The following is a 10,317-nucleotide window of genomic DNA, read 5'->3' as shown; positions in this document are numbered from 1 at the left end:
ACGTGGTAGGGGCGGCGCTCGGAGATCACATGATCTCCCAGCGCTGCCCTTCCATAGACTGTGAACGGGAGCCGTGTCACATCGACACGGCTTCCGTTTACACTACACAGCTTACCGGGTTGAACATGTGTTCAACCCGGCAAGCTACCCGGGTAGGATTTCCCGATCACTTGATCAGGGTATTTGCAGGGGAAACAGTTTCCACTAGAAAAAAACATGGGTAAATGTGCACCCCTGCGCATTTACCCGTGTTTTTAGAGTTAGTGGAAAAGGGGTATTGGCAGGTCCCAACCTCATTACTTATACAGCGCCAGCATATTCCATTGCACTTTACAATTGACATATTATTATATAGTAGTAGCTGTAGAGATAGACACATACACAGCTAACAAATATTGTGAGGGGCATAAATCAGAAACAAAACTATAGTGCTATGGATTGTTTGAGGAAGAGGGCCCCAAATCTGTGTTTTCCTTAGGGCCCCCTAAGATCTTAATCCCCTCTGATACTGACCCAGATGAAGTTAAGTTACTAATTCTAACTAACACTATAATTTGAAATACACTCACTTAAAATGCTATAACCTTGGATATTTCTTTCAGTTAGGAATTTATCTAATCCATTTTAAAACATATTGATTGAGTCCACTAATACTACCTTCTCAGGCAGGGAATTCCAAATCCTTACTGCCCTTACTGTGAAGAACCCTTTCCTTCATTGGGTATGACATTTTCTCTCCTCTAACCTCAGAGGGTGTCTACGTGTCCTGTGTAGAGATTTTTCAATAAACAAATCTCCTGATAGATCCTTGTAATGTCCCTTTATATATTTGTAAATATTAATAATGTCTCCTGTGTTGTACATATTCCAATCAGAGTCCTTAGGCAAATGAGAAGGATGTACTTTCAGGGAATAAAAGTATCACAGTGAGAAACACTGCAGATCAGGAGGGATTAGGTACTGCCACATTCCCATGCTCAGCTGTACTTGTTCATGAAGAAATGGCAGAGAACCATGCCATCCTTAACCAGGGGGAAGACAATGAAATGGTGAGTTTACTCTTACTCTTAGGGTTTATTTGTTTCTGGGATTTTTAAATACAAGTGTATACACACAACTAGGGTTACCACCTCATCCCTTTAATTCTGGACACATATTAATTACACAGGTTCTGTGGCTGATTAAAACCAGATGAAATGGAGTCTTGAAGTCAGCCAGCCACAGAACCTGTGTAATTAATATGTGTCCAGAATTAAAGGGATGAGGTGGTACCCCTACACACAACAGCTACAGTACCTGTATTGTGATAATAAACTTATATCCCATAGATAAGATGATTGTGAAAGTTATGTAACTTGCTCATTTTTCACATAATCTGATCTTGCCTGACTATTCTTTTTTATTGCAAGCATTTTTGTGACTTGAATTTTCTAAACAAGATGATGTAATAAATACACAATATAAGATGATTTAGAGTTAAATACAGTATAGTAAGGATGTCATTTTACATATGCACCAATATGAGTCAGTACACATACAGTATTACCTGGCTGTGCTTTGAGTTACATGCATTTTTAAAATGAAGTGTATTAAGTCTAATGTATACTTTAGATGTGTCTGAACTGAAGTAAATACTGTATATGGCAATCAGCATCATCCAAAGAAAATCTTACAACAATGGTAAATGTACTATGATGGGAGTTCTATTTAAGATGGGATGTTGCCCATGGCAACCAATCAGATTCTACTTCTGTTACATGTGCTGTGTGCAATTTTGTTCTGTCAGTTTAATTGCAGCTCTATTCTGTCTGTTTAATTGCTGTAGCAGCACACCTGATGGGAGATGCCTTGTTACCTTACTCCAGCATGTGGTTTCTTGTTAAAGTCAGGAGCCTGGTGGATGTGCAGCAGCACAGTTCCACTGAGTTAGTAATTAAAGGGGGCTTGTCTGTACTGAACCTGGTCATTGGTTAGTACTCCCTTTATATTCCCATTCTGCCCATAACTCCCTGCTGGTCATACATCCTGTTTGCTGCATGAGCCTTTGGCTCTCTGTTTGATATTCTTGTCCTTTGAGATCCTGTGCTATAGTGTCCTTGTCAGACCCAGTCCTGTCTGGTTCCTGTCTGTTTAGGCTTTAACTGCAGTGGGGATTTCTCCACTCTATACTTATTCTTTGTCTTGTCTGTATCTTGGGGTTTCTGTTATCCAGTATCATTTTTCATTTACATACAGCTGCTTTACATATACCGCCACCTGTCTCTATTTCCACGGTCCCATTCCAATACAGTCTCTCTCTGGCCTGTTTATCTGTGTACATTGTCATAGTCCTATTAGTCTGCCCTCTATATATTTCCTTATCTCAGTCTTATCTGCTCCTTTGTGTTGGTACTGCAGTTGCCAGGAGTAACAGCCACTGGTATAGAGCATTCTGTGTTTGTATGTCTGTTCTGCTTTCCCTGTCTGTATTCTATTGTCATGCATTTCTGTTGTTGCCAGTAGCAACCACTGTGTTTGTGTTCCAGTCTTGCTTATCAACTTGTCAGCTTATCAACTTGCGCACAACTAAAATGCAGCACAGGTATGGATGCATAGTATACTTGACGACACAGAGGTAGAGCAGTGGACTACTGTACCGTACTGCTATATATATTCTGGTGGTCACAGCAAAAATCTGCACTGTCCTCCTAATATATACTACAATGCAGCTCAGATATGGAGCGTTTTTCAGGCAGAGAACATAGATATTTTCAGCTCACTGAGCACAGATATTTGCAAGCACACTGAGCACAGATATTTTCAGCACACTGAGCACAGATATTTGCAGCACACTGAACACAGAAACTAAGAGAACGCAGCCACGTTCTCTCGCTATCATCTCCAAAGCACGAGTGAAAATGGCGGCGACGCGCGGCTCATTATATAAAATATGAATATCGCGAGAATCCGACAGCGGGATGATGACGTTCGGGCGCGCTCGGGTTAACCGAGCAAGGCGGGAAGATTTGAGTCTGCCTCGGAACCGTGTAAAATGGGTGAAGTTCGGGGGGATTCGGATCCCGAGGAACCGAACCCGCTCATCACTACTGGAAAGGTTCTATTTTAGTGATGTTTAGATTCAACAGGGCTGGCAGTAATTAAGCCTGATTGTGTCTAGTGTAACTGAACCCAGTCAATTTGGTTCATTGGTTGAATAAGTAACTTATACCCCTTTCACACAGCCCAAAATTTCCTGGGTTATTGCACATGAACGTGCACCAACCCGAGAAATTTCTCAGTGTGAAAGGGTACAGGGTCAAAATCCCGGGATTCCTGCACCGGCATTTCAACCCTGCAATCGACCAGGGTTGGTCCCGGGATGCTCCCGAGAACCGGGTCTGTGTGAACGGGAGACGGGTCAATGCGCCCCGGCTCCAGTTCACTTTCTATGTAGCAGGCAGCACTTGGAGATCATGTGATCTCTTGCGCCGCCCCCGCAGCATTACCGCTGACGTCAGCAACCCGGCAATATGCTGGGCTACTGACTGCAGTATGCAAGGGGTCTTACCCGGGAATGTCCCTGCATGATCCAGGGACCGTATTCCCGTATAAGACCCCTGCATTTCTGGTGTGAAAGGGGTATAAGGGGACAATTACTATTAAAAACAGGAGCAGTTGATATTTTATACATTTTTTCCTTTAATAAATGAAATGATATTTTAAAAACTGTAATTTGTGATTAAACAAGTTGTCTTTCTCTTATTTTAAACTCTGTGTTAAGATATGAAACAATTAAATATGACAAATATGCAAAATTAGATGAAATCAGGAAGGGGACAAACACTTTTTCACGCCACTGTACAGTAGGTCTGTTTAGATTGCTAGAATATGATTTACACTTGATGGTATAAAAATGAGGCAAGGGAGTTAGAAATGACAGCGCTTTAGATCAGCTCTGTGCCCTACCATCTTTATAATGATATACAGTACTGTTATACTAAACAGCAGGGCCTGATTAAAGACTATTAGGGGTACCTGTACTAAGCAGTGAAAAAAAAGGGACTTGATCCAGTAGAGAAGTTGCCCATAGTAACCAATCAGCATTGACATAACATTTAAAATTTACATACTATAAGTAGAGATGAGCTGGTTCGGTTCCTCGGGATCCGTACCCCCCAGAACTTCACCCAGTATATATATAGCAGTACAGTACAGTAGTCCATTGCTCTACCTCTGTGTCATCAAGTATACTATCCATCCATACCTGTGCTGCATTTTAGTTGTGCGCAGTATATAGTAGGAGGACAGTGCAGAATTTTGCTAAACACCAGTATATATATAGCAGTACGGTACAGTAGTCCATTGCCCTACCTCTCTGTTGTCAAGTATACTATCCATCAATACCTGTGCTGCATTTTAGTTGTGCGCAGTATATAGTAGGAGGACAGTGCAGAATTTTGCTGACCACCAGTATATATATAGCAGTACGGTACAGTAGTCCATTGCTCTACCTCTGTGTCATCAAGTATACTATCCCTCCATACCTGTGCTGCATTTTAGTTGTGCGCAGTATATAGTAGGAGGACAGTGCAGAATTTTGCTGAACACCAGTATATATATAGCAGTACGGTACAGTAGTCCATTGCTCTACCTCTGTGTCGTCAAGTAAACTATCCATCCATACCTGTGCTGCATTTTAGTTGTGCGCAGTATATAGTAGGAGGACAGTGCAGAATTTTGCTGACCACCAGTATATATATAGCAGTACGGTACAGTAGTCCATTGCTCTACCTCTGTGTCGTCAAGTATACTATCCATCCATACCTGTGCTGCATTTTAGTTGTGCGCAGTATATACTATATAGTAGGAGGACAGTGCAGAATTTTGCAAACCACCAGTATATATATAGCAGTACAGTACAGTAGTCCATCGCTCTACCTCTGTGTCGTCAAGTATACTATCCATCCATTCCTGTGCTGCATTTTAGTTGTGCGCAGTATATTGTAGGAGGACATTGCAGAATTTTGCTAACCACCAGTATATATATAGCAGTTACGGTACAGTAGTCCATTGCTCTACCTCTGTGTCGTCAAGTATACTATCCATCCATACCTGTGCTGCATTTCAGTTGTGCGCAGTATATAGTAGGAGGACAGTGCAGAATTTTGCTGACCACCGGTATATATATAGCAGTATGGTACAGTAGTCCATTGCTCTACCTCTGTGTCGTCAAATATACTATCAATCCATACCTGTGCTGCATTTTAGTTGTGCGCAGTATATAGTAGGAGGACAGTGCAGAATTTTGCTGACCACCAGTATATATATAGCAGTATGGTACAGTAGTCCATTGCTCTACCTCTGTGTCGTCAAGTATGCTATCCATCCATACCTGTGCTGCATTTTAGTTGTGCGCAGTATATACTATACAGTAGGAGGACAGTGCAGAATTTTGCAAACCACCAGTATATATATATAGCAGTATGGTACAGTAGTCCATTGCTCTACCTCTGTGTCATCAAATATACTATCCATCCATACCTGTGCTGCATTTTAGTTGTGCGCAGATTATAGTAGGAGGACAGTGCAGAATTTTGCTGACCACCAGTATATATATAGCAGTACGGTACAGTAGTCCATTGCTCTACCTCTGTGTCGTCAAGTATACAATCCATCCATACCTGTGCTGCATTTTAGTTGTGCGCAGTATATAGTAGGAGGACAGTGCAGAATTTTGCTGACCACCAGTATATATATAGCAGTACGGTACAGTAGTCCATTGCTCTACCTCTGTGTCGTCAAGTATACTATCCATCCATACCTGTGCTGCATTTTAGTTGTGTGCAGTATATAGTAGGAGGACAGTGCAGAATTTTGCTGACCAACAGTATATATATAGCAGTATGGTACAGTAGTCCATTGCTCTACCTCTGTGTCGTCAAGTATACTATCCATCCATACCTGTGCTGCATTTTAGTTGTGCGCAGTATATACTATATAGTAGGAGGACAGAGCAGAATTTTGCAAACCACCAGTATATATATAGCAGTACGGTACAGTAGTCCATTGCTCTACCTCTGTGTCGTCAAGTATACTATCGTCAAGTATATATATAGCAGTATGGTACAGTAGTCCATTGCTCTACCTCTGTGTCGTCAAGTATACAATCCATCCATACCTGTGCTGCATTTTATTTGTGCGCAGTATATAGTAGGAGGACAGTGCAGAATTTTGCAAACCACCAGTATATATATAGCAGTACGGTACAGTAGTCCATTGCTCTACCTTTGTGTCATCAAGTATACTATCCATCCATACCTGTGCTGCATTTTAGTTGTGCGCATTATAGTAGGAGGACAGTGCAGAATTTTGCTGACCACCAGTATATATATAGCAGTACGGTACAGTAGTCCATTGCTCTACCGCTGTGTCATCAAGTATACTATCCATCCATACCTGTGCTGCTTTTTAGTTGTGCGCAGTATATAGTAGGAGGACAGTGCAGAATTTGGCTGACCACCAGTTTATATATAGCAGTACGGTACAGTAGTCCATTGCTCTACCTCTGTGTCATCAAGTATACTATCCATCCATACCTGTGCTGCATTTTAGTTGTGCGCAGTATATAGTAGGAGGACAGTGCAGAATTTTGCTGACCACCAGTATATATATAGCAGTACGGTACAGTAGTCCATTGCTCTACCTCTGTGTCGTCAAGTATACTATCCATCCATACCTGTGCTGCATTTTAGTTGTGCACAGTATATAGTAGGAGGACAGTGCAGAATTTTGCTGACCACCAGTATATATATATAGCAGTACGGTACAGTAGTCCACTGCTCTACCTCTGTGTCGTCAAGTATACTATCTATCCATACCTATGCTGCATTTTAGTTGTGCGCAGTATATAGTAGGAGGACAGTGCAGAATTTTGCAAACCACCAGTATATATATAGCAGTACGGTACAGTAGACCATTGCTCTACCTCTGTGTCATCAAGTATACTATCCATCCATACCTGTGCTGCATTTTAGTTGTGTGCAGTATATAGTAGGAGGACATTGCAGAATTTTGATGACCACCAGTATATATATAGCAGTACGGTACAGTAGTCCATTGCTCTATCTTTGTGTCATCCAGTATACTATCCATCCATACCTGTGCTGCATTTTAGTTGTACGCAGTATCGTAGGAGGACAGTGCAGAATTTTGCTGACCACCAGTATATATATAGCAGTACGGTACAGTAGTCCATTGCTCTACCTCTGTGTCGTCAGGTATACTATCCATCCATACCTGTGCTGCATTTTAGTTGTGCGCAGTATATAGTAGGAGGACAGTGCAGAATATTGCTGACCACCAGTATATATATAGCAGTACGGTACAGTAGTCCATTGCTCTACCTCTGTGTCATCAAGTATACTATCCATCCATACCTGTGCTGCATTTTAGTTGTGCGCAGTATATAGTAGGAGGACAGTGCAGAATTTGGCTGACCACCAGTTTATATATAGCAGTACGGTACAGTAGTCCATTGCTCTACCTCTGTGTCATCAAGTATACTATCCATCCATACCTGTGCTGCATTTTAGTTGTGCGCAGTATATAGTAGGAGGACAGTGCAGAATTTTGCTAACCACCAGTATATATATAGCAGTACGGTACAGTAGTCCATTGCTCTACCTCTGTGTCATCAAGTATACTATCCATCCATACCTGTGCTGCATTTTAGTTGTGCGCAGTATATACTATAAAGAAGGAGGACAGTGCAGAATTTTGCAAACCACCAGTATATATATAGCAGTACGGTACAGTAGTCCATTGCTCTACCTCTGTGTCGTCAAGTATACTATCCATCCATACCTGTGCTGCATTTTAGTTGTGCGCAGTATATAGTAGGAGGATAGTGCAGAATTTGGCTGACCACCAGTTTATATATAGCAGTACGGTACAGTAGTCCATTGCTCTACCTCTGTGTCATCAAGTATACTATCCATCCATACCTGTGCTGCATTTTAGTTGTGCGCAGTATATAGTAGGAGGACAGTGCAGAATTTTGCTGACCACCAGTATATATATAGCAGTACGGTACAGTAGTCCATTGCTCTACCTCTGTGTTGTCAAGTATACTATCCATCCATACCTGTTCTGCATTTTAGTTGTACGCAGTATATAGTAGGAGGACAGTGCAGAATTTTGCTGACCACCAGTATATATATAGCAGTACGGTACAGTAGTCCACTGCTCTACCTCTGTGTCGTCAAGTATACTATCTATCCATACCTATGCTGCATTTTAGTTGTGCGCAGTATATAGTAGGAGGACAGTGCAGAATTTTGCTGACCACCAGTATATATATAGCAGCACGGTACAGTAATCCATTGCTCAACCTCTGTGTCATCAAGTATACTATGCTGCATTTTAGTTGTGCACAGTATATAGTAGGAGGACAGTGCAGAATTTTTCTGACCACCAGTATATATATAGCAGTACGGTACAGTAGTCCATTGCTCTACCTCTGTGTCATCAAGTATACTATTCATCCATACCTGTGCTGCATTTTAGTTGTGCGCAGTATATACTATATAGTAGGAGGACAGTGCAGAATTTTGCAAACCACCAGTATATATATAGCAGCACGGTACAGTAGTCCATTGCTCTACCTCTGTGTCGTCAAGTATACTATCCATCCATACCTGTGCTGCATTTTAGTTGTGCGCAGTATATAGTAGGAGGACATTGCAGAATTTTGATGACCACCATTATATATATAGCAGTACGGTACAGTAGTCCATTGCTCTACCTCTGTGTCATCAAGTATACTATCCATCCATACCTGTGCTGCATTTTAGTTGTGCGCAGTATAGTAGGAGGACAGTGCAGAAATTTGCTGACCACCAGTATATATATATAGCAGTACGGTGCAGTAGTCCATTGCTCTACCTCTGTGTCGTCAGGTATACTATCCATCCATACCTGTGCTGCATTTTAGTTGTGCGCAGTATATAGTAGGAGGACAGTGCAGAATTTAGCTGACCACCAGTTTATATATAGCAGTACGGTACAGTAGTCCATTGCTCTACCTCTGTGTCATCAAGTATACTATCCATCCATACCTGTGCTGCATTTTAGTTGTGCGCAGTACATAGTAGGAGGACAGTGCAGAATTTTGCTAACCACCAGTATATATATAGCAGCACGGTACAGTAATCCATTGCTCAACCTCTGTGTCGTCAAGTATACTATCCATCCATACCTGTGCTGCATTTTAGTTGTGTGCAGTATATAGTAGGAGGACAGTGCAGAATTTTGCTGACCACCAGTATATATATAGCAGTATGGTACAGTAGTCCATTGCTCTACCTCTGTGTCATCAAGTATACTATCCATCCATACCTGTGCTGCATTTTAGTTGTGCGCAGTATATACTATATAGTAGGAGGACAGTGCAGAATTTTGCAAACCACCAGTATATATATAGCAGTACGGTACAGTAGTCCATTGCTCTACCTCTGTGTCGTCAAGTATACTATCCATCCATACCTGTGCTGCATTTTAGTTGTGCGCAGTATATAGTAGGAGGACAGTGCAGAATTTTGCAAACCACCAGTATATATATAGCAGTATGGTACAGTAGTCCACTGCTCTACCTCTGTGTCGTCAAGTATACTATCTATCCATACCTATACTGCATTTTAGTTGTGCGCAGTATATAGTAGGAGGACAGTGCAGAATTTTGCTGACCACCAGTATATATATAGCAGCACGGTACAGTAATCCATTGCTCAACCTCTGTGTCGTCAAGTATACTGTCCATCCATACCTGTGATGCATTTTAGTTGTGCACAGTATATAGTAGGAGGACAGTGCAGAATTTTGCTGACCACCAGTATATATATAGCAGTACGGTACAGTAGTCCATTGCTCTACCTCTGTGTCATCAAGTATACTATCCATCCATACCTGTGCTGCATTTTAGTTGTGCGCAGTATATACTATATAGTAGTAGGACAGTGCGTAATTTTGCAAACCACCAGTATATATATAGCAGTACGGTACAGTAGTCCATTGCTCTACCTCTGTGTCATCAAGTATACTATCCATCCATACCTGTGCTGCATTTTAGTTGTGCGCAGTATAGTAGGAGGACAGTGCAGAATTTTGCTGACCACCAGTATATATATAGCAGTACGGTACAGTAGTCCATTGCTCTACCTCTGTGTCGTCAGGTATACTATCCATCCATACCTGTGCTGCATTTTAGTTGTGCGCAGTATATAGTAGGAGGACAGTGCAGAATATTGCTGACCACCAGTATATATATAGCAGTACGGTACA

The 10,317-nt window shown here is 41.6% G+C and overlaps 1 protein-coding gene across 1 annotated transcript in view; it reads left to right on the top strand.

Moving 5' to 3' along the window:
* The first annotated feature begins 939 nt into the window (after positions 1-939).
* Positions 940-10,317, top strand: part of LOC134909505 (probable cation-transporting ATPase 13A4) — a 332,428-nt gene continuing 323,050 nt past the window's right edge. The window contains exon 1 of the mRNA XM_063916442.1: positions 940-1,049. Coding sequence (XP_063772512.1) covers positions 1,002-1,049 — 48 coding nt within the window. The 5' untranslated portion in view covers positions 940-1,001. The remainder of the gene's footprint in view (positions 1,050-10,317) is intronic.

The sequence above is a fragment of the Pseudophryne corroboree genome, chromosome 4 (assembly GCF_028390025.1).
Source record: "Pseudophryne corroboree isolate aPseCor3 chromosome 4, aPseCor3.hap2, whole genome shotgun sequence".
Lineage (NCBI taxonomy): Eukaryota > Metazoa > Chordata > Amphibia > Anura > Myobatrachidae > Pseudophryne > Pseudophryne corroboree.
This window is presented reverse-complemented; position numbering and strand designations above follow the sequence as displayed.